This window comes from Rhinatrema bivittatum, chromosome 8 (assembly GCF_901001135.1).
Source record: "Rhinatrema bivittatum chromosome 8, aRhiBiv1.1, whole genome shotgun sequence".
Lineage (NCBI taxonomy): Eukaryota > Metazoa > Chordata > Amphibia > Gymnophiona > Rhinatrematidae > Rhinatrema > Rhinatrema bivittatum.
In genome coordinates, this window is record NC_042622.1 from 147,059,471 (window position 1) to 147,083,294 (window position 23,824).

The 23,824-nt window shown below is 45.2% G+C and overlaps 1 protein-coding gene across 2 annotated transcripts; it reads left to right on the forward strand.

The window, feature by feature from the left end:
* Positions 1 to 1,413: 1,413 nt before the first annotated feature.
* SAC3D1 (SAC3 domain containing 1) lies at positions 1,414 to 16,557 on the forward strand. 2 transcript variants are annotated; one of them, XM_029613438.1, is made up of 4 exons: positions 1,414 to 1,521; positions 2,363 to 2,547; positions 6,238 to 6,901; positions 15,591 to 16,557. In XM_029613438.1, the coding sequence occupies exons 3-4, from the start codon at positions 6,307 to 6,309 to the stop codon at positions 16,055 to 16,057; spliced, it is 1,062 nt and encodes a 353-aa protein (XP_029469298.1). In that variant the 5' UTR covers positions 1,414 to 1,521; positions 2,363 to 2,547; positions 6,238 to 6,306; the 3' UTR covers positions 16,058 to 16,557. The 2 variants fall into 2 exon arrangements, with proteins under 2 accessions (XP_029469298.1, XP_029469299.1); XM_029613439.1 differs by lacking the exons at positions 1,414 to 1,521; positions 2,363 to 2,547 and adding an exon at positions 5,599 to 6,045.
* The last annotated feature ends 7,267 nt before the right edge of the window (positions 16,558 to 23,824 follow it).

The following is a 23,824-nucleotide window of genomic DNA, read 5'->3' on the forward strand; positions in this document are numbered from 1 at the left end:
GCATGTAGGGAAGAGTAACCCAAATTCTAGCTAAAACAATGCAAGGTTCCACATTGGGAGTCACCACCCAAGAAAAGGATCTAGGCACCATCATAGATAATATGTTGAAATCCTCTGCTCAGTGTGCGACAGCAGCCAAGAAAACAAATCGAATAATAGGCATTATTCGGAAAGGAAAGAAATGAAGAATAAAACAGAGAATATCATAATGCCTCTATATTGTTCCATAATGCAACCACATCTTGAGTATTGTGTGCAGTTCTGGTCACTGTATCTAAAAAAACATATAGCAGAATTAGAAAAGGTATAGAAAAGGGTGACCAAAATGATAAAGGGGATGAAACAATTCCCCTATGAGGAAAGGCTAAAGAGGTTAGAGCTCTTCAGTTTTGAGAAGAGATAGCTGAGAGGAGATATGATAGAAGTCTATAAAGTAATGAGTGGAATGGATAAACACAAATTGGTTGTTTACTTTTTCAAAAACGACAAAGACATTCAGGGTTAGTAGGTGATACATTTAAGCCAAATTGGTGAAAAATTTTTTTTTTTTTACTCAAAGCATAATTAAACTCTGGAATTCATTGCTGGAAGATGTGGTAAAAATGGTTAATGTAGCTGGGTTTAAAAAAGATTTAGACAAGTTACTGGAAGAAAAGTCCATTATTAAGGTGGACTTGGGGGAAATCCATTGCTTATTCCTGAGATAAGCAGCATGGAATCTATCAACCTTTTGGGATCCTGCCAGGTACTTGTGACCTGGAAACAAGAATTGGGCTTGATGGACCTTTGGTCTGACCTGGAATGCAAATCTTATGTTCTTATTGCTCCAAAACAGAAGGGGTACATCATGTGTTTGGTTTTTTTTATCTATTTGGGGTTGCCTGTGCAGTTTTGTTTTGCTTTTTTGACGGTTTCCTCCTACTTTCAGCTCCCAGTTCAATCAGAACCAGGACTGGGATCCAGAGCCATGAGCCTTCATTCACAACTAGCCAGGGATTGTTTTGTGCATATTTTATATCCCCCCTTATTCTAGTCCTTGGCTGGGACTGGAAGTGGGGACAATTCAGCAGGGCTAATCGACCCTAAACTGGCTACTGTCACCCTTTAGATATTTATTGCACCTGTACCCTCTGCTAGGGTGGATTGCCCATTAGGCACATGGCTGTGCCGTACATGGTGCTATTGGCTAAAATTTTAAAAAGTACACCACAAACATTTTTTAAATTCTAAAAAAAAAATAAAATCAGTAATATTAAATGAGAATCCGTGGTAAATTTGGAGGGGGCCCCACACTTTGACCTGTCAGAATGATAGTCACATACCCTCTTGTCCCTTTACCTCCACTCTCTCTCCCGCTGGCAAGAGAAGAGAGCAGCGTTTCTTTCTTGTCTACCTCCTCCTCTACTGGCGTCACCCTGCACCAGGCAGGAACTTGTGGTCTCAGGGAAGCTGCCAGATGGAGGAAGCAGATGCAGTTTAGAAGCGCTGCTATCTTGCTGGCGGCAGAGGATTATGCTGATGGTGAGAAGGGAATGGAAGACAGGATAGTTGGGAAAAGAGAAGGGTTTGAATATGGGGGCATGTGAGATGTAAATCGGGCCCTACCCTCAGTTCTTACGTCTTCCGATAGTTTGACTATGCTTTGAGCATTTCAGGTATACTCCATCTTAAACACTAAGGAAGAGAAACCAGCCGAAGCCGCTAAGAATTGCAACCGGGGGCTTTATTGAATCCAGGAAATATTTTAGGGTTTGCTAAACCCCCCTTTCCCATAGCCTTCTTTTGGGATATATGTCCGCCAGGGCTACCACCGTCCTGATCAAAAGAAGAGTGACTCTTACTGACACACCAGAGAGTTACACACGAGAGAGACTCCAGGAAAGTGCGGAGAGCACAGCGGCTGGAAACACTAAAATACTCAAGGAGACTCCAGCAAATGCATAAAGCGCAAGGGCTGGAAACACCAGAAGAGGCTCCAGCAAAATGCAGCGAAAACAGGGGCTGAAATGTACTACTACTGCCAGTTATTTTGTATAGTGGTATAAAACAGGCAGCACTGCACGGAAATATATGCCAGTTTCTACTCTGTGGCGCTTGCAAATAAGTGTTAAGTGTTATTTTTTTTTCGGGGGGGGGGGGGAGATTTAAAGTCTCAAAAGTGGGTGATTAGGTGAGGTTTAATTGAGAACCCAGTCCCCTTTACCTGACAGGGCAAATTCACAAAAAATCAGGACGCTGACCCACTATCTAATAAAAGGAGGACATGGATTGAGTTGTTGGGATTTTCCTTTTAGCGCTCTCTTTTTTTATCTGCCCACTATAAAGCACTTTCAGCCCTCTAACAACATCTTTCTCACACTAGCTCAGAAAATCCACTGCCTTAATATAATCGAAACTGAGTTTTGGCTTCAGCGCAAGGGTGATGCTGCATTGAATCCACTTGCAGAAGGATCCAAACAAAAAGAAAAGAAAGAAAACTACAAAGCAGAGGATTGTGGGAAAGCAGAAGCCGGAAGTGGTGCTGAACGGGAGGCTGTTGTGGAGGAGGTACAGGTTATATAGCCAGGCTGTGCTTGGGTGCTATGGTTCCTTGTCCGAGGGAAGGTGGTCGGAGGGGAAAAGCTCCAGTACATTAGTTTGTTTCTTTCTCCTTTCTTCCGTCCCCTCTCCCCCCCTCCTTGTTCTTCGAGATTTTGCAATTTAAAGCACCGTCTGATTTCATGAGCAAAAATCAGGGTTTCTGCTGTTCTTTTTTAGGCATTTAAGTTCCTGAAGGGTATTAATAATGCGCAAGAATAAAACCCTTTCCAGTAGAAAGAAAACTGTAGAACTAAGGGGTCATGACTTGAAACTCCAAGTGGGGGCGGGCTAAACTTAAAAACAACGTCAGGATTTATTTTTTTTTTCTTGGAAAGGGTGATGGGTGCCTGGAATGTTCTCCCAAGGAGGTGGTGAAGACAAGCATGGTAATATAATTCAAAAGGGAATGGAATAAACACAAAGGATCCCTAGTAGTTAGAGAGAAATAAAGAAATGAGGTAATGTAACTTTTGGAGTAACACTTCTGCTGGGAGCAGCAGTTATAATTTTAAACAGAGGGCATGAGGGTAACCTGCATGGAGCTGTGGTTGCAACCTTAAAGAGAAGGTATGGTGGTAAATGGAGCATGTGGTGTCCTGCGTGGGGCAGCGGTAACAACACTGAACACCTTACTGGGCAGACTGGATTGATCAGTTTGGTCTTTATTGCGTCATTTATTATGTTATACTCTGAGAGCCATGCATGCAGCCACCTCAGAGATGGGTATCATGTTAGGTGCCTGCTGTCAGAAGGGAAAAGGAAGATGATTGGTTGTGGTTTTTTTAGATTAGGGCTGGAGCATGTGACCTGTACAATGGCACAGGGATGCCATGTGCGATTGGAGTGGTTCATTTTGTTTTTAGTGGACCTCTGGTACCACCAACAGCCTTTTCTATCCCTCTACCCCTTCAGTTCCACCACAGGAGTGGATTTAAGATTGTGAAGTCCAGAGAGTTGGGGTAGGAATGCTAGATTGCCATGATGGCACACAGCCCTAGTGGGATCAGGCTTCTCTGTTGCCTAAGTGTTTGGCACCTTAAGACTTTGGAATCCTAAGCCAGTGTTTTTTAAGGTAAGGCCTAGGAGACCAGTGATGGCTCCATGGACCCCTAGCGTGGTCCCTGATTGGTCCACTGCCACTGGGAAAACAAAAACACTCGGGGTAATTTTCAAAGGAGTTACGTGTGTAAATGTAACATGCTATCATAGCAATTTTCAAAAGCCATTCACTCGAGTAAAGTGCACTTATGTGAATAAATCCAATGGACAATTCAATGGCATATATGGTAGCAATTTTCAAAAACCCACTTACGTGAGTAAATGCTTTTTAAAATCAGGCCCCCTGTGCATGCTCCATCCATGACTGAAAGCCTCTCCACTCCTTGCATAGCTGGAGAAGGCAGGGGGACAGTGATGGCAAAAAGAGCCCTGCCCCTGCTCCAGCTCCAGCTTGGCCCAGCAGCAAAGAGCACCACATCCTAACTCAGCCAGACCCCACAGTGAGCCAGAGAGGAGAAACAGGGGCGCATAGCTATGCTGCGAAGACTGAGCCCAGGCATGAGCATCCAGGTCCTACAGCAATGGAAATAGGAAGGCCTCCTCCTTTCCATACCAGAGGAATTGGAAACATGGCATAGCCAGCAGCAGGAAGACTACAGCTGTGGGGGAGGAGGTTGACCCCATCATTGCCAGCAGCAGGAAGAGCAGAAAGAATAAAGGCACAGTGCTGCAGACTGTGAGAACACTTTCTCAGTGTCTTAGCTATTGGGAAGGGGAACCAGGGCCAGTGTAATTTGAGAGGGGACAAGGAAAGGAAAATAGGAACTAAAGGCATGGGGCTAGAGCAGGTAATAAACGGGCAAAGCACAGCAGCAGCAGCAGCAGAATCTACACATACATTTCCATCCATGCTGGCTGAAGAGCAGCAGGAAGGAAAGACATAAGAACATAAGATATGCCATACTGGGTTAGACCAAGAGCCCATCAAGCCCAGTATCCTGTCTCCAACAGTGGCCAATCCAAGTCAAAAGTACCTGGCAAGTACCCAGAATTTAAATAAATCCCATGCTACTAATGCTGGCAACAAGCAGTGACTATTTCCTATTGATTAATAGCAGTTTATGGACTTCTCCTCCAGGAATTTATCCCAACTCTTTTTTAAACCCAGCTACACGAACTGCCTTAACCATATTCTCTGCCAATGAATTCCAGAGCTTAATTGTGCATTGAGTGAAAAATAATTTTCTCCAATTTGTTTTAAATGTGCTACTTGCTAACTTCATGGAGTGCCCCCTAGTCCTTGTATTATCCGAAAGAGTAAATAACTGTTTCACATTTACCCATTCAAGTCCTTTCATGATTTTGTAGATCTCTGTCATATCCTCCCTCAGCCATCTCTTCTCCAAGCTGAAAAGCCCTAGCCTCTTTACCCTTTCTTCATAGGGGAGCTGTTCCATCTCCTTTATCATTTTGGTTGCCCTTCTCTGTACCTTCTCCATCGCAATTATATCTTTTTGAGATTTGGCAACCAGAATTGCACAGTATTCAAGGTGCGATGGTACCATTGAGTGCTATAGAGGCATTTTATGACATCCTCTGTTTTATTTGTCATTCCCTTCCTAATAATTCCTAACATTCTGTTTGCTTTTTTGACTGCCACAGCACATTGGGCTGACAACTTCAATGTCATATCCACTATGATGCCCAGATCTCTTTCCTGGGTGGTAACTTCTAAAATGGAACCTAACATTGTATAACTACAGCAAGGGTTATTTTTCCCTATATGCATCACTTAGCACTTGCCCACATAAAATTTCATCGAGGAACAGAGGAGGTAATGATAGCCAGTGGGAGAGGTTCTACACCCCCCCCCCCCCTCCCCACCGGTCAGTTGCAACAATGGAGGAGGAGCCCTTGTCTCTGTTCTAGGCAATTGTAACATTGTCTATACCTAAATCTGGGCCTGCACTAACTTTGAAATCCTCCTTGCAATTTCTTTTTCCATCTATGTAGTAGGAACCACTCCCCTGCTCCAATGGAGTATTAGAAGCCTTCCAACATTAGACCTGCATGGAGCAGATGTCACTGGGAGTAGGAGCACCTCTGCATGCATAAACTTGGCTGCTCTGGGTTTCATTGACCAGTCAGCCTCGCCCCTCTAGCACACTTGCACCCACCACTCTGCTGTTTCCAGCTCAGCTCCGATTCTCCGGGCAGAGATTGGGACTCTGCAGGTCTCCTCAGCAGTTGTCGGCTTTCTCCCTGAAGTTCCCCCTTAACCCTGTCTGCTTTCCCTTTTCCTTCCCCCACCAAGCCAGTGCATTCACCTCCTCCTGGCAAAAGGAAGGGAGAGTTGCTGGAGTATATCTGTCACCTTCTCTGAACTGCACAGGGCCTACTAATCTCTTAAGGACCTACACGGTTCAAACTTGATAGCGAAGCCAACAGAGGAGGAGGTAGATGCAGGTAAGAAATGCTGCTCTCCTCCTGCTGGTGGGAGGGTGTGTGGGGAAGGTGGGAGAGAGATAACTGTTGACCTTAAGACTGGTCCTGTGTTACTTTAATACTGGGGAATCCGAGACACAGGGAGATAGTGATTTGCTCCAAGGCACAGAGAGAGGTTTTCAATGTTTCCTCTTTCCTTTTTCCTTAATGCAGGGTGCCCTATATATATATGTCCACCCATTCTCCTGAGTTTCCTCCACCTGCCACATGACTTCATAGCAGATGGATTCCATCCATGACATGAATGCATCCAACCCCTTTCCAGTGGGGACCTGTCTCACCATGTGCCCAGAGCAGGAACGGATGGAACGGGAGCTCCAGCACCGTCTTCATCGCTTTGAGATGCTGGCAGGAACAGAGGGGCACCGCCAGCCCCAGGCTGACCCTCATAAGACAGTGAAGGAATACTCCCGTCCAGCAGCAGGGAAGAATGTCCCACAACCCACTGATCTCCGACCCCCCGCAGTGCTCCTGAAGACCGTCCGGTACCTGATGGAGGAGGTGGTCCCGCGGACAGATGCATCCTGGAGGGAGCTCTACACCTTTGTCTCTGATCGCCTCCGTTCTGTGAGGCAGGATATGATTGTGCAGCGGGTGCATGGGGAGGACTGTGTCACCTTGCTGGAGCCCACCCTTGCCTTTCTTCTCTGTGCTGGCTACTGCGTGAGCCAGGAGGCTTCGAAACTGCACCATTTTGACTCCACCCTCCATGCTGGCCATATGCGGGAGTGCTTCAGCTGGCTGCTGCAATGTTACAAAGCTGGGATCCCTGGCAGGGAGGCGGAATTCCAGGCACTCTTCCTGCTCTATGACCTTGGTGAATGAAGGTTAAGCATGCTGGCAAGAAGGTGGGGGGGGGGGGGGGGGGGAAGCTGCGGGTTGCTGTGGTTGTGGTCCTGATAGCAGGCCGGGAGGGGATAATTTAAGGCAAGTGTTGCTCAAGCAGTCCTGGAATACGCCCCACGCAGTCTGGTTTTCAGAATATTCACAATGACTGTACATGAGATAGATTTGCATGCACTGCCTCCACTGCATGCAAATCTTGCTCATGCATATTCACTGGGGATATCCTGCAAACCAAACTGGCTGGGGGATACCCCAGTGCTGCCCTGAAAAACACTGTTCCATGTACGTACCCGGATCAGTCCAGACTCCTCGGTTTATGCATCCCTTCCAGCAGATGGAGACAGAGAAAATTTCACTGACACTGCTTTATAACCCCTGGTGCCACTTGCAGTTCCTCAGTTTTTCTCCGTCTCCAGCAGATGGTGGGTGATACCTAACTTGCAGTTCTACAGTCTGGAGAATTTTCTAGTTTTATGAGCCTTCCTCCCAGGGGATTTTTGGGTCCTGGTGGATCCTTCCCTGTCTGGTTGAGGTGGACGAGCTGGCAGTCTGTGATCCTTTTGTATGCTTGGTGCATGATCTGTGGGGTGTAAATCTGCTGGTCCAGATTCCTCCCCTTCACGAGACTGCTCAGGTGGCTTTATTTATTTATTTATTTATTTATTTAACAACTTTTAATATACCGACATTCGTATGGCACATCACGCCGGTTTACAAGTAACTCAAATAAAGGAGGAAATTACAATAAACAGGGAGCAGGGGATGGGAGCAGGCCAGAAAGAGGGGAGGGGTAAAGGGAGACAGGAGAAGAGAGGGAAAGATAGGTAGCGTGAAGTAGAATAAAAAACAACCGTCGAAATAGAAGGAACATATTTACAGATGAATCTATTTATAATAGTTGCAACTAAAATACGAATGTTTACCTCAGTTTAACTGAACAGTTTTGTAAAATTGCAGTAGAATAAAGTGAGAGGGCGGTAGTGGGATGGCAATGAGATATTGCCTAAGGATAAGGGGGAGGGCGGGCAGGGGGGGGGAGGAGACTAGGAGAGGGGGACTGGGTGGGTGCATCTAGGTTTGGTTGGTTTCAGGATAGGCCTTTCTGAAAAGCCAAGTTTTGATGCCTTTTTTGAAGGTGGCCAGGCAGGGTTCAAGGCGGAGAAAGGTGGGAAGGGAGTTCCAGAGTGTAGGGCCCGCTATGGTAAAGGCCCTTTCTCTCGTGGAGGTGAGATGGGCAATTTTAAGGGAGGGAGTATGTAGGGTACCTGCGAGGGAGGATCTGGATGGACGGTTGGTAATACGGAAGTGAGGCGAGTCCTTGAGCCAGGGGTTGGTTTTGTAGAGCAGATTGTGAAGGATGGTAAGGGTTTTATACTGTATACGGAAGGAGATGGGTAGCCAGTGGAGGTCCTTAAGTATGGGGGTGATGTGGTCTCTTTTTCGGGTGTTAGTTAAGATTCTCGCCATGGCGTTCTGTAGGATTTGTATGGGTTTGATGGTGGACTCTGGGAGGCCAAGGAGGAGGGAATTGCAGTAATCCACTTTGGAGAGGAGAGTGGTCTGCAGGACTAGTCGGAAATCTTGTGTGTGGAGCAGTGGTTTAAGCTTTTTCAGGATGTGGAGTTTGTAAAAGCCCTCCTTTAAAAGGGATTTAATATGAGCTTTGAAATCGAGGCGCTGGTCTAGTTGCATACCAAGGTCTCTAACAGTCGGTGATGAAGTGGGGGGAGAGGATATGTTATTAGGGGGTGAGACGAGACTGCTCAGGTGGCTTTATTTATTTATTTATTTATTTATTTAACAACTTTTAATATACCGACATTCGTATGGCACATCACGCCGGTTTACAAGTAACTCAAATAAAGGAGGAAATTACAATAAACAGGGAGCAGGGGATGGGGAGCAGGCCAGAAAGAGGGGAGGGGTAAAGGGAGACAGGAGAAGAGAGGGAAAGATAGGTAGCGTGAAGTAGATAAAAAACAAACCGTCGAAATAGAAGGAACATATTTACAGATGAATCTATTTATAATAGTTGCAACTAAAATACGAATGTTTACCTCAGTTTAACTGAACAGTTTTGTAAAATTGCAGTAGAATAAAGTGAGAGGGCGGTAGTGGGATGGCAATGAGATATTGCCTAAGGATAAGGGGGAGGGCGGGCAGGGGGGGGGAGGAGACTAGGAGAGGGGGACTGGGTGGGTGCATCTAGGTTTGGTTGGTTTCAGGATAGGCCTTTCTGAAAAGCCAAGTTTTGATGCCTTTTTTGAAGGTGGCCAGGCAGGGTTCAAGGCGGAGAAAGGTGGGAAGGGAGTTCCAGAGTGTAGGGCCCGCTATGGTAAAGGCCCTTTCTCTCGTGGAGGTGAGATGGGCAATTTTAAGGGAGGGAGTATGTAGGGTACCTGCGAGGGAGGATCTGGATGGACGGTTGGTAATACGGAAGTGAGGCGAGTCCTTGAGCCAGGGGTTGGTTTTGTAGAGCAGATTGTGAAGGATGGTAAGGGTTTTATACTGTATACGGAAGGAGATGGGTAGCCAGTGGAGGTCCTTAAGTATGGGGGTGATGTGGTCTCTTTTTTCGGGTGTTAGTTAAGATTCTCGCCATGGCGTTCTGTAGGATTTGTATGGGTTTGATGGTGGACTCTGGGAGGCCAAGGAGGAGGGAATTGCAGTAATCCACTTTGGAGAGGAGAGTGGTCTGCAGGACTAGTCGGAAATCTTGTGTGTGGAGCAGTGGTTTAAGCTTTTTCAGGATGTGGAGTTTGTAAAAGCCCTCCTTTAAAAGGGATTTAATATGAGCTTTGAAATCGAGGCGCTGGTCTAGTTGCATACCAAGGTCTCTAACAGTCGGTGATGAAGTGGGGGGAGAGGATATGTTATTAGGGGGTGAGAGTTCAGGTTCATGAGGTGTAGTTGGCTTTAAGCTCAGGGCAGCTCGTTTTCTCAGTGTGCCTCTTCTTTTTACATCAAGCTGATCCTCCTGCAGTGCTGGACAGCTCTGTTTTTCATGCTTAGCCATTTTTTTTGGTGTTTAGTAAAGTTAATTAAAAAAAAAGAATTTTAACAGCGAAGGAACAAGGAGCTGAGGTAAGCGACTGCTCTCTGTTCAGTAGAAGCAGTAATAAGGAGTGAAGGGCTTTCTTAGCCTCTCCATTTCTTTTTCAGAGTCAGTGCGGGGTTTTCCTGCTGTAGATTTATGGGGCGCAGCTCTGTTTGAGATGCCAGCACACCTGGGCCTCTGTGCCGTCCCACACAGAGAAGGGTCATTGGAGGGACCGGTGCAGGCGAAACGGTTGCAACGGCGTACAGACTCTCCTACGGCTTCTCTACTCGCACACCAGGGTTCCGAGTAGGTCGAGACTTCCTCTGTCAGTGTGGGAACGGCAGCCATTTTGGATTACTACGTGTTGCTGCCCGCACAGACGGGGGGAGGGGGGTATTTTCCCTGAGGCTTTCCCCGATTTGCGCAAACTCCAGGGTGGATCAAGGCAGGGTAGATGAGGACTTTGCCTCAGATTTACCTGTGTCTGGCTCCTCATAACAAGTTCCTGCTACTCCCAGGCCTTTTTCAGATGATATTGTTTTGCTCCTTCATGAGGTGTAGTTGGCTCAGCAGTCAGGGCTGAGACTTCAACCCCCTTCATCTGTGGGTCTGAGCTTGGGCCCTAGGCCAGGGCAGGCCCATAAGTAGAGGCTTTCTGGGGTTCAACGCTTGCTGGGTCCTTCTCCAGGTGGCAAAGATTCGGATGAGTCGGTCACTTTGGAGGGCGCTTGCAGAGATTCAGGGGTTTTGTTAGTGCAGGACCAGGAGGATCCGGATGCGGCCGGCTCGGTTCCGAGGATGATCCAGAAGAAGCCCTGCGTTCTGAGGGAGATGATCCCAAGGTGGTCTGATTGTTCTGGAGGGAGGAGTTAGGGCCTTTGATTCCTCAGGTTCTAGAGGAACTTGGGCTGAAGGTTCCCCAGGAAGGCTCGGACATAGAAGGAGCAGACCCAGTTCTGGATGAGCTTAGAGGACGTACGAAGGCTTCCCCCTGCCATAAGTCAGTGAAGAAACTGGTGGATTGGGAATGGGGAGCTCCTGACGCCAGCTTGAGAGTGGGGAGAGCGATGGCAAAGCTTTATCCTTTGCCTGAACAGATGGAGCTATTTGCCTCTCAAAGGTGGATGATGCAGTGTCTGCGGTCATGAAAAAGATGACGATCCCTGTCATGGGTTCCATGGCGTTAAAGGATGTGCAGGATTGAAAACTGGAGATTGTCCTCAAGAGGATTTTTGAGGTGTTGGCCTTGAGTTGCGGGCGACCATTTGCTCAAGTTTCATGCAAAGAGATTGTCTTCGTTGGGTGCAGCAGTTTCAAGATGAGCAGTCGAGTGTTGAGGCAGACAAGGCTGAACACAGAGGCAGCGGTGACCTACATTGAAGATGCCTTTTATGACTTGGTGAGGACTTCATCTCGCGTTATGGGTTCCACGGTATTAGCCGGGAGGTTGTTATGGTTGTGCAACTGGTCAGTGGATGTATCATCTAAGTCCTGGTTGTAGGTCTCTGCCTTTTAAGGGATGCCTTTTGCTTGATGAGGACCTGGAGCAATTGATGAAGGATCTGGGTGAGAATAAGGTGCATAAGTTGCTGGAGGATAAGCCTAAGGGCAGACGGTTCTTTCAGTCTCGGACGCATTTCTGGGATGTTTGGAGGTCTCATCCTGCGAGAGGAGCCCCAGCTTTGCAGAAGCAGTTCATTCCTCAAAGTCAGTCCTGGGGGCAGTCCTTGCGAGGTGGTCGAAGGCCATTCAGAGTTTCCACAGGAGGTGGAGCTACAGGAGTTAAATCCTACAATGAGGTGAGGTCGGTCCACTCTGCATGATTTTATGGGGAGTGGGCCAAGCAAAATAAGAGACAATTACACGTTAGAATTTGTTTGGCCTGTTCACGACCTGTTTCTAATTTTCCCCTACAGGTTGTTGGAAAAATGTCAGGCAGTTCGGGAAACATTGGACAGGTTGTGGAGGTTAGGGGCAATGATTCCCATTCCTCAGGGTGAAAGGGGCAAAGGTCGGTATTCCATTTACTTCGTAGTTCCAAAGAGAGAAGGCACTTTCCGTCCGATTCTGACTTGAAGTGGGGGAATGTGGCATTAAAGGTCCTGAGTTTCCGGATGGGAGACCCTGCGGTCGGAATTGCAGCAGTGTGCAAGGGAGAGTTTCTGGCTTCTTTGGACCTGACGGAGGCATACCTCCATATCCCCATTCACCTAGATCACCAGCGTTTTCTGAAGTTTATGGTGCTGGGTCAGCATTTCCAGTTTCAGGTTTTACCTTTTGGGCTGCCCACAGTGCTGCGCACATTCACCAAAGTAAAGGTGGTGGTTGCGGCGGCATTACTGGTACACCCTTACCTGGATGACTGGTTAATCAGGGAATAATTGGAAGATGATTGTCACACTGGGGTGCAGAAGGTGATAAATATTCTGGAATCTCTAGGCTGAGTGATGAATTTGGCAAAGAGCCACCTGATTCCATCTCAGACTCTCAACTATTTGGGTGCTCAGTTCGTCACACTGAAAGGCAAGGTGTTTCTGATGGAGGAGAGAATGTGCAAGTTACAGGGTCAAGTCCAGCGCTTGTAGACTTTGCAAGTGCCCAGAACCTGGGATTTTTTGCAGATTCTGGGCTCGATAGCATCAACGTTGGAGTTGGTACCATGGGCCTTTGGGCATATGAGACCGCTGCAGATGGCACTGCTGGCACAGTGGAATCCTTTATCAGAGGAGTTTCATCTGCCCGTGCCTCTTGAGGGTTATGCGCGGGACAGTCTGTCTTGGTGACTGCTAATGTTCAAGCTAGTTTGTGGTGTCGATCTGAAAGTCCTGGATTGGGTAATTCTTACTACCAATGCCAATCTCTCTGGATGGGGACCAGTATATCCGCGACAGTCGGCCCAGGGCACCTGGTCAGTGGAGGAAGCCTCTTGGTCTATCAGTCACTTAGAGACCAGGGAAGGGAGGTTAGCATTTCTTGCTTTTCTGCTGTTAGTTCGAGGCTGGTCAGTAAGGGTCTTGTCAGGCAGTGTGATGACCATAGCATAAATACATTGGCAGGGAGGAACCAAGAGTCAATCGGTGGCCCAGGAGGCTCAGGAGTTGATTCTTTGGGCAGAACAGCACTTGGTCCAGATAGTGGCGTCACATATAGCAGGGGTCGAAAACGTCAAAGCGGATTTTCTAAGTTGCAGTTTGCTAGATCCAGGGGAGTGAGATTTGTCCGAGACAGCAATGCAGCTCATCCGAGAGAGGTGGGGCTGTCTCCATGTGGATCTAATGGCGACTTGTCTGAATGCGAAGGTGGCTCAATTTTACAGCTGAAGAAAAGAGTATGGGGCCAAGGGAGTCGACGCTGTGGTTCTGCCCTGGCCTCGGAAGGTTCTGCTTTACATATTTCCTCCTTGGCCTCTGGTAGGCAAGGTGTTGCGTCACATAGAGAGACACCCAAGCGAAGTGGTGTTGGTAGCCCTGGAGTGGCCACATCGGCCGGGGTTCGCAGAACTGGTCAACATGGCAGTGGACAGGCTGTTACGCTTCAGTCATCTTCTGCGCGTTCTTCGTCAGGGCCTCATATTTTCAGACCAGTCCAATTGCTTTTGTCTAGCAGCTTGGCTTTTGAGAGGCATTTGAGACGCAGAGGGTACCCAGAGGTGGTCTTTGCTACTCTTCTGCAGGCTAGATGGACTTCTAATTCGTTGTCAAATGTCTGCGTATGGAAACTTTTTGAAGCCTGGTGTATATCTAATGGAGTGCAGGCCTTACTGTCTTCGGTATCTCAAATTTTATCTTTTCTTCAAGAAGGTTTGATCAAGGGTTTGGCTTTCAGTTCTCTGAGGGTTCAGGTAGCGGCCCTTGCTTGTCTGCAAGGTAAACTGGAAGGTTGCTCTCTGTCTTCTCATCCTGATGTTGTTAGGTTTCTTCGGGGGGTTAAGAATTTGTGACCTCTGGTGAGGAGAGTTTGTTCATCCTGAAATCTTAATTTCATTCTCTGAAGTTTGTGTGAGGCACCTTTTGAACCTCTTTGCAGTGCAATGCTTAAGGATTTGACCCTAAAAGTTGTTTTACTAGTGACCATTTGTTTAGCAACGAGAATCTCTGAGTTGCAGTCTTTGTCTTGCCATGATCCATTCCTACAGATTTCAGATTCAGGAGTGTCTTTGCGGACGGTATCCTCCTTTCTTCTGAAGGTGGTAATAGCATTTCATGTAAATCAGTTGGTGGAGCTTCTGGCCTTTCTGGATTTGTATTCTTCCGCGCCTCATGCACAGGAGCTTAAGCTTTTGGATGTCTGCAAAGCTTTGTTGATATATCTCAAGGTAACAAATGATTTTAGGAAGTCTGATCATTTTCTCATTTTATGGAGTGGTTCAAAGAAAGGTGCCCAGGCTTCTAAGGCTACCATTGTGAGGTGGCTCAAGGAGGCTATTGGGTCATCATACATTCTCAAGGGGCATCAGGTACCTGAAGGTTTGAGGGCTCACTCTACATGGTTTCAGGCAGCCTTGTGTGCGGAGGCTCAGTTGGTTTCAGCAGAGGAAATTTGCAGACTGGCGACTTGCCAGTCGCATACGTTTGCAAGGTTCTGTCTTCTAGATGTAGGGGATCTTGAGACTCAGTCATTTGGCGAGAGTGTTTTGGGAGCGGGACTCTCCAGGTCCCACCCTAAGTAGGGAGCTTTGGTACATCTCAGGAGTCTGGACTGATCCGGGTATGTACAAGGAAAGGAAAGTTGGTTCTTATCTGCTAATTTTCGTTCCTGTAGTATCACAGATCAGTCCAGAACCTGCCCGATCTATGGAGGTGGAGAGTCGTCCGCTCAGCTGCAATAGATTGATACAGATTACAGTTTTTTCATGGTATGGAATACAGAGTTGTTGGAAAAGTTTTTTCTAAATTTGTCAAATTGTTTTGGATGTTCTTACAAGTTTTGCAAGTGTTTTGTGCTTGGGTAACAGGTAAATACTGAGGAACTGTAGGAGGCACCAGGGGTTATGAAGCATTGTCAGTGAAACTTTCTCTGTCTCCATCTGCTGGCAGGGATGCATAAACCCAGAAGTCTGGACTGACAGGAACGAAAATTAGAAGTAAGAACCAGTTTTCCTATTTAGGACTCCTGCTATGGAATGTTTTGTTGTTTTTGAGACATTCCAGGTTTTGACGGGAGCTTAAATGGGAAGTGTGCTGAGTTTCTTGCCTGCAAAAATCTAAGCTAATTGAATTTATGGTACAATCTGAGACAGGCAGAGACTGCTGTACAGCAGGAGAGTTAAAATATCCCCCATTGACAGGATCTTCAGAGTTGGCTTTTAAATAATTCCTCCACAGCAGGTTTTCAATGCAGGGTACTTCCTATAGTTGAAACACTGATTTAAAGGTTCTCAACTTTGGTTGACTGTAGGAGAGGTTAAGGGACTGGAATAGTAGCTGCAAGTGTCATGATTCTGTGCTGTCAGAGATATGGTGGCCATGGCTCTGTGCTCTCAGCACAAGGTCATAATGTGAGAGATAGCAATGTCATAAGAGTATTTAAAGTTAGTAAGTGGACCAGAGGTCATAGTGCAGCCTCAAGGCCACAGGCTGTTGTACAAAGTGTTCTCATGCCCCTCCCCATCTTTCTTCAGGTTCTCCTGAAGCCATCTGCCATTCACTGCTGCTGCCTCCATGCATCAGAGGCTCCTCAGAGGTCCAAGCTGCAATGGCGGTGAACTGGGCCTACCTGGAGGGGAACTATGTCCGCTTCTTCCGGCTCCTGCGGGGGCTCTCCTTTCTGCAGAGTGTTGCGGTGCACCGCCACGTGGCTACCTTTCGGAGCAATGCCCTGCGGGTCCTTAGTCATGGCTACAGTTGCAGGGATTGCCGCTTCCCACTGGAACTCCTTACCAGACTTCTGGCCATGGACAATGAAGAGCAAACCACCAAGCTGTGCCAGGATCATGGCCTCACAACAACCCAGGGTGCTGTGACCTTTCGCAAAGCAGCATTCAGAGACTTGCCAGGGCCGCCGGTCCACGGGCCATCCCATGAACTGGTGGACAGGAAGATGGAGGGACTCACGCTGCCGGATATCATTAATGGTAAATGTTCATGACAAGATCAATGATCCAGAGACTTATTGAGGGCTGGCTTTATTCACCATCCATGCCAGAGGTTTATGGCGATTATCTGCTAGAGGTCCTAAGTCATTTTGTTTGCTTCACATTTGTTTTTTCGCGATTTGTATGTTTTGTTATGGGGGGGGGCAGTGTATAGGATCCTGGAATGCTCTAGTCTTTGTTGGAGTTTTAATACATAAAATAAAGGATTACGAACCCCAGAATACTTTGGCAGTGGTACTGGCAGGAAGTCATCTACACAGAATGGAAAGGGAAGGGCAATGTAAAAATGAAGGCTGCTGGGGTGTCATGAAACTGGGGAGATTAAGGGCAGGGCCCCCACCCCTGCCTCTCATGGCATCAGTCAGTGAAAAGCTGTTCGGCTGTGGTAACCATGGTGACCAGAGGAAACAGTTTTATTTCTGCAAACCACTGTCGCTGTGTAGGCAGCAGAGGATTAAAGAAAGATTTGACTTGAATTTTACTGTTGCCTCTTTTTTTTTTTTTTTGACCCATCACTTTTCTTCTGCCTTTGAGCTTCCAGCTCAGTTCGAACCAGTGCTGGGATCGGCACTATGAGCCTTCATTCACTGCTATCTGGATAGTTTTCCTCTATTTTATAGTGCCTTCCCAGCATTCCCAGCCAACCTGGAGAGGGGAAACCTGACTCAGGGATTGAACTGGAAACCGTCTGCTCCAGGCTGATTCTAATGTTGCTTTTTATTAGGAGCATTGGAGTTTGGGGACATATCTGATTGTCTTCAGGGGCTCCAAGCCACAAGAGGGTCAAAGTGACTCACCCCATGGTCTCACACACACAGTAACAGAACTGGGGATTAGAGCTGAGGCCTATGGAGATAAAGTGACTTGACCCTCACCCTAAGGTCACATAAATCAATAGATGGGATTGAAACCTAATTCATAGCCCTGATACTGTCATGGTTTCTCTTACTGTGCAGCCTCTCCATGCTGTGGTTTTGTCTGCTATGCAACCTCCCCTCCATCAGGGGTCCTCAGTGAGCCCTGCTCCCAGCAATGCAAGTTACCTCCTCCCTGATCACCTGATGCCTCAGCCCCAGCCCTGCTTAATCGAGCCTGCCCAGACCTTCACTGCAGGTTTATGGTGTCTCCTCTTTGCTTTGATCTGACCAGCCTTGTCTTGCTGTACCTTGCCTTGTGACCTACCCACACCTTCTGCCTTGTGGCCTGTCTGGGCCTCCTGCCTTGTTCTATAGCCTATATTGGCTTCCTGCTTTGCTCTGTGGTCTATCTAGCCTTCTGCCTTGCTCTGTAGCCTAGCTTGGTTCCTTGCCTTGGTGTGCAGCTTTCTAGGCTCTCTTGCATTGCCTAGTAGCCTGCTGGATCTACCTACCCTGCCTTGCGACCTTCAGGCCTACTAGAGTTACCTGGTCCAGTCTAATGCCCCGTTGAGCTTTCTTGTTCCCTGTCCAGTCCTATCCTTCTTTGATCCAGTTCTTGTTCAGTCCTGTCTTTGTCCAGTCCGTTGTATGCTTTCCAAGGCCTTGCCCTCAATTCCAGCTTCGTCGCCAGTGTACCTGTATCCAGCTCCCTGCCAGCACCTTGTCTCCGGCTTCCAGCCACTATCTGAAGCACCACAATATTCAGCAGGAGGAAAGTCCTACTGGCCCCCAGAACCCAAAGCCTCAGCCCGCAAGGGAAGGGGGTTTGCTAGGCAGAAGACTACTTCCAGTCTTGCCCTGCAGTTCTGTATCGCTCCTGCAGGAGTCCTCCCTGATTCCAGCCTGCCAGACTTCCTTCCCTCCCTGTCTTCAGTTGCCCTTGTACATGAATTCCTGTGCAGGGTCCCTGGAGAGGAAGTGCCTGCACTTAACTTTGACTCCTGCCAGTCTGGTCATCTGGCACTGTCAGCATCTGAGCAATTTACAATGTTCCCTAGGATTGTGGGCAGATTGGAAAAATCCATGATTAAAGGATCAGGACCTAGGACCATAGTTGAAGATGACAACTTAAGAACAGAGAGCTAGCTGCAAATTCATATTCTATCTTTAAAGTAGCTTGTTTTATTTTGCTGTTTATTGTATATAATTAAATTCCATTTTTCTCACAAAGGGTCCCGGAGCATCTCTTGATAAGGTCATAATTTTTCTCTCATTTTCCGCGCATACCTTTTAAAATCCAGCGTAGCTTTCTTCCATTTTCTGCGCGTACCTTTTAAAATCCGGCCCTTTGTGAATATATGACATAAAGTCCCACACTGATAGTTGCATTTGAGTCACAAATCTGAGTACCATAATTTGAGCCTAACTCCACGATCACTATTAAGATAATTTCTATGAATAAGCTTAAATTACACCTCTCTCAAATGAACAGCTGCAAGAATTTTATACAAAGAAAGAAAAGCAACCTGAATGTCAGACTCCTTCAATACTATCCTCAAATCCATATTCCATAAAACAGCAATTTTTTGCAAATATAAAGCAGATTTGTTCTTAAGCATAAAGCTATCTTGTTATAGGCAACATTTATATGCAAAAATCAATCAGCCCTTTATCTAAAACACAGGATTGCCTCAGCCCTTATTAAGAGTTTAATTATCCCATTGCAGGTGGCTACCAGATTAATGGTGAATATACCAATACATTGAATTTACTCTTATTTAGACATTCCTATTCCCTGAGCAACCTAAACCTAACTAAGAACAAAATTAAGATGAAGACAGCAATCCAGCAGCAGGAGGGGCACCTTCCAGTTTTTTGGATCAAATGTCACATGTATGATTTTTTACCCTCCCATGAGAGGTTGTATGTGTGCACCCGGTGCAAAGAGCCACTGGCTCTCAGGGAACAAGTCCAATCTCTGAAGGCTAGAGTGGCAGACCTGGAGGAGCTGAGGCAGACAGAGAGGTTTATAGATGAGACCTTCATGGACATAGTAGCCAAGTCCCAACTCCATTCTGGCAACCTTGGTGCTGCCTTGGAAGAGGACAATCTTCTGGTCAGAGATCATCAATCTGGTACAGCAGGAAGTGATCCTGTAGCAAGGACCTGCTCTCCAGGTGATGCATTGTCCTCTCTCACCCAGAATGTGTCTCCCATGGCTACTGCCCAGGAGGGAAGGGTTAGGTCGGCTATAATAGCTGGTGATTCAATTATTAAGAATGTAGAGAGCTGGGTGGCTGGTGGGCATGAGGATTGCCTGGTAACATGCCTACCTGGTGCAAAGGTGGTAGACCTCACATGTCACCAAGATAAGATTTTAGGCAGTGCTGTAGAAGAGCTGGCACCAATGACATAGGAAAATGTGAGAGGGAGTTTTTGGAAGCCAAATTTAGGCTCTTGGGTAGAAAGCTGAAATTCAGAACCTCCAGGGTAGCATTCCCTGAAATGCTTCCTGTTCCACCTGCAGGTCCCCAGAGGCAGACAGAGCACCGGAATCTCAATGCATGGATAAGACGATGGTGCAAGGAAAAAGGATTACATTTTGTAAGAAACTGGGGAACCTTTTGGGGAAGGGGGGCTCTTTTTCAAAGGGATGAGCTCCACCGTAACCAGGTGGTGGAACCAGGCTGCTGGTGCTAACCTTTAAAAAGGAGATAGAGCAGCTTTTAAACAGAATAAAAGGGGAAAGCCAACCGTCGCTTAGTAGCAAATAGTTTGGAGGGAGGTATCTTGGAAGGATACTAATGAAGCAGGAGAGTTAGGACATCCCAACAGAGAGGTTCCAATACAAGCAAAAGTAGTCCATGTGCCTATAAGTAAAGAATCACCTGAGCTAAAAGATTCCAAATTATTCCTGTCAACTGAAAAGCAGGATGTTAATATAAACAAAAATAACTTTGAAATGTCTGTATGCCAATGCCAGAAGTTTAAGTAGTAAGATGGGAGAGTTAAGAGTGTATAGCTGTGAATGATGAAGTAGACTTAATTGGCATCTCAGAGAACCATGTACAATGAAATGCTAAGAGAAATTAGGGAAGCTCAACAAATTGGTAGTGCAGTAATAATGAGAGATTTTAATTATCCCAGTATTGACTGGGTAAATGTAACATCAGGACATGCTAGAGAGATAAAGTTAATGGATGGAATAAATGACAGCTTTATGGAGCAATTGGTTCAGATACCGATGGTAGAGGGAGTTATTTAGATCTAATTCTTAGTGGAGTGCAGGATTTAGTGAGCGAGGTTATGGTGGTGGGGCCACTTGGCAAGTGATCATAACATGATCAGATTTAAATTGATAACTGGAAGGGGGACAATAAGTAAATCCACGGCTCTAGTACTAAACTTTCAAATGGGAAACTTTGATAGAATAAGAAAAATAGAAAAAACTGAAAGGTGCAGCTACAAAGTTAAGTGTACAACAGGTGTGGACATTGTTAAAAAATACCATCTTAGAAGTGCAGTCCAGATGTATTCCATGCATTAAGAAAGCTGGAAGAAAAGTTAAATGATTTCCGGTATGGTTAAAAGGTGAAATGAAAGAGGTTATTTAGCCAAAAGATCTTCCTTTAAAAATTTGAAGAAGGATCCATCTAAAGAAAATAGGAAAAAGCATAAGCCATTGGCAAGTTAAATATAAAACATTGATAAGACAGGCTAAAAGAGAATTTGAAAAGAAATTGCCATAGAGGCAAAAACTCATAATAAGAACTTTTTAAAATATATTTGAAGCAGGAAGCCTATGAGGGAGTTGATTGGACTGTTAGATGATTAAAGGGTTAAAAGGACATTTAGGGAAGATAAGGCCATCACAGAAAGACTAAATTAATTATTTGCTTCAGTGTTTATTGATGAAAATGTTGGGGAAATACACATTCTGTAGATGTTTTTCAAAGATGACAATTTAGATGAACTGACCCAAATTATGGTGAACGTGAAAGATGTAGTAGGCCAAATTGACAAACTGAAAAGTAGAAAATCACCTGGACCGAATGGTATACATCCCAGGATTCTGAAAGAACTCAATAATGAAATTTCAGACCTATTACAAGTAATTTGTAACCTATCTTTAAAATCATGCATTGTACCTGAAGACTGGAAGGTGGCCAATGTAACCTTGATATATAAAAAAGACTCCAGAGGTAATCCAGGAAACTATAGATCGGTGAGCATGAATCCCGCTCCTTCAAAAAATGTGCATTCATGCCATGCAGTAACATAAATATCACATGCATTATGGTGTTAACGCATGCATTATGTCATTATTGCGTGCGTTAATGCCATAACACATTTTGATGAATGATCCTAATAGTGATTTTTTGATCAGAGTAACTTTTCTCTTCCTCAGAAATACTAGGGAGATCAATAGATTGAAATAATCTCAGAGTCATTTATAGACATGTCTTTGCTATACAAGTCACCATAAAACTGTGAAAATTGGTCCTTTATATCTGGAGAAGATGTTAAAATAGAACCTGCTACATTCTTTACTTTAGTAATTTGATTTTGGTGTAATATAATTTTCGAGCTAAAAGTCTACTGGCCTTATTACTCCATTCAAAGTGTTCTTGCTTGACCATATTAAAGTTGTAGCGCTATGTTATCCAGTTCCAAAGAATAAAGCACATGACGCATTCTGCAATTCAACCATTACGGAGTGCAATAAGGATTTCTTATGGAGATTTTCTAGGGCAGCCAGTTCATTTTACAGTTTTGTTTTCATCTCATATTTTTCTTTTTTTTTTTTTTTTATAAGATGCTCGGGATATTAATTTGCCCCTAAGGATAGTCTTCAAGCAATCCCAAAAGAGAGCAGATATAATGTTATCTATATTGTTGGTCTGAATATAATTTTTTATGTCCCCTGCTAATTATGAACAAAACAGCTCATCAGTCAATAAAGTATCGTTAAGTTTCCAATATCTGATTCCAATGTCTAATTTTTCAAAGTTCAAATCCAGCCATAATGGGGCATGGTCAGACCATGAAGCGATCCCTATCTCAGCTTGAACAACTTGATGAACTAACTCCTTTTCAACCAAAGGAAGTCAGTACGCTAGTATGAATTATGTGGAGATGTATAATTCCGAACTGAAGCAGAACAATGTCTCCAAACATCTATGAGATCCCCCTTATTTTTTTTATTAGTGATTTAAGTTTGGCTTTGTGTTTACTAGCACCCGTACCATCTCTACCAGAATTATCCAATAGCAGATTAGTTGTCAAATTAAAATCTCCAACTATTATTAAATGACCCTCAACCTTCATGGACATTTGCTCTTCTAATATATCAAAGAAAGAGCCCTGCTCACTATTAGGTGCATAAAGCTCAATCAATATATATACTATTCACATATATACTATTCCTTCAACAATAAATTGCATTAAAAGGAACCTCCCAATAGGGTCCCCATAACTCATCTTTATTTGGCATGTAACAAACAATATCCCTACTCCTGAATACTTTTCAGTTTTGGTGCCTGCAGCAAAGAACGTGAGAACAATTAGGCCAGTTTAAAAGATATTCATACCTCTGTTTTAGGTGAGTTTCTTGCAATAGAACAATAAAAGCCTGAAAGTCCTTTATTTCAGATTTAAGCAATTGACTTTTTCTAGGTGTGTTGATACCCTTTACATTGACAGATACAATTTTTGTCTTAGCCATTACCTTGCCATATTAACAACTTAACCCAATACCAAAAGCAGACCCCCTATATTCCCAATCTAATAATCTAATAACTACAATACCTTCCCTGCCCTGACTTTTACCCCATTTCTCCATATCCCCCCATAATAATGACCCTTGATCACATAGTCCCCCCTTCCCAAATAAACACCTCAACCCCCACCACCACTACTACCAAATCCCCCTGTAACCTTCTGCTATTACTCCATAGCAGATCTGCATAAGCAGATGGAGGTGTGAACATTCAGGATACATAACCTGAGCAGCTGAGCTCCCCCCCCCCCCCGAGCCAAACATTCTCAAGTATAAAAAGAATAATAACCAAATTAACCACATCCTATTCCCAGATCCCATGTAAAGGAAATAGTAATCATAATGTCAATAAAACTTGTAACAGAAAGGGTATGACAACTGATGTGTATGTGGTGATATCCATCATCTAAGAAGACAGGCTGTTTATTTCCCATTATATTTAGAGGAGAGTGAATCTCCCAATTGCCTCCTCAGCTTCCGTCCACCTTTGCTAACCCTCTGCCAGCGCAGGGCATCATTTATTTATTTAGGCATTTTATATACCGTTGTTCCAAAAGAAGATCACAATGGTTTACAGAACTGGCATTCATATATATGGTCATCGATCATGTGCTTTGTGTTAGTGTTTACCTTTTTGATTCAACATCACAGCATATACACATTTTAGTTCATAGTTAAACATTTTCAAGGATACTGTAGAGGTTCTTATTTAATTTAGTTACAAATAATTCATTCTAGGTCTACATCTCAGTGACAACAGATGCTAATCATACTAGTAATACTTTTCAGTCATTCATAATATAACGTAAGTTCGAGCAGCACTATCTTGGTAACAGTCAGTACAGTTGTCGGGTTTATTACAGCTTACGTTACATTAGTTTGTATGCCTTTCTAAAGTGCCAAATTTTTAGTTCACGCTTGAAGTTCTTTCTTTCTGTTATCTGCCGTAATGGTTCTGGGAGAGAGTTCCAAAGCTTGGAGCCTGCTATTGCGAAAATTCGGTCTCTTATTTGTGTTAGGTGAATGTTCCGCATGGAGGGTACTATATGGAGACCTTTGCTTTGTGATCTTAGGTCTCTTTGTGGTGAATAGAGCTGTAGAGTTACTCCTGATATGCATTGATC

Coding starts and splice junctions, on each gene's coding strand:
- SAC3D1 (XM_029613438.1), top strand. CDS start 6,307: ATGGATTCCATCCATGACATGAATGCATCCAACCCCTTTCCAGTGGGG. Junction 6,902..15,590: donor CTTCCTGCTCTATGACCTTG/GTGAATGAAGGT, acceptor ATCTTTCTTCAG/GTTCTCCTGAAGCCATCTGC.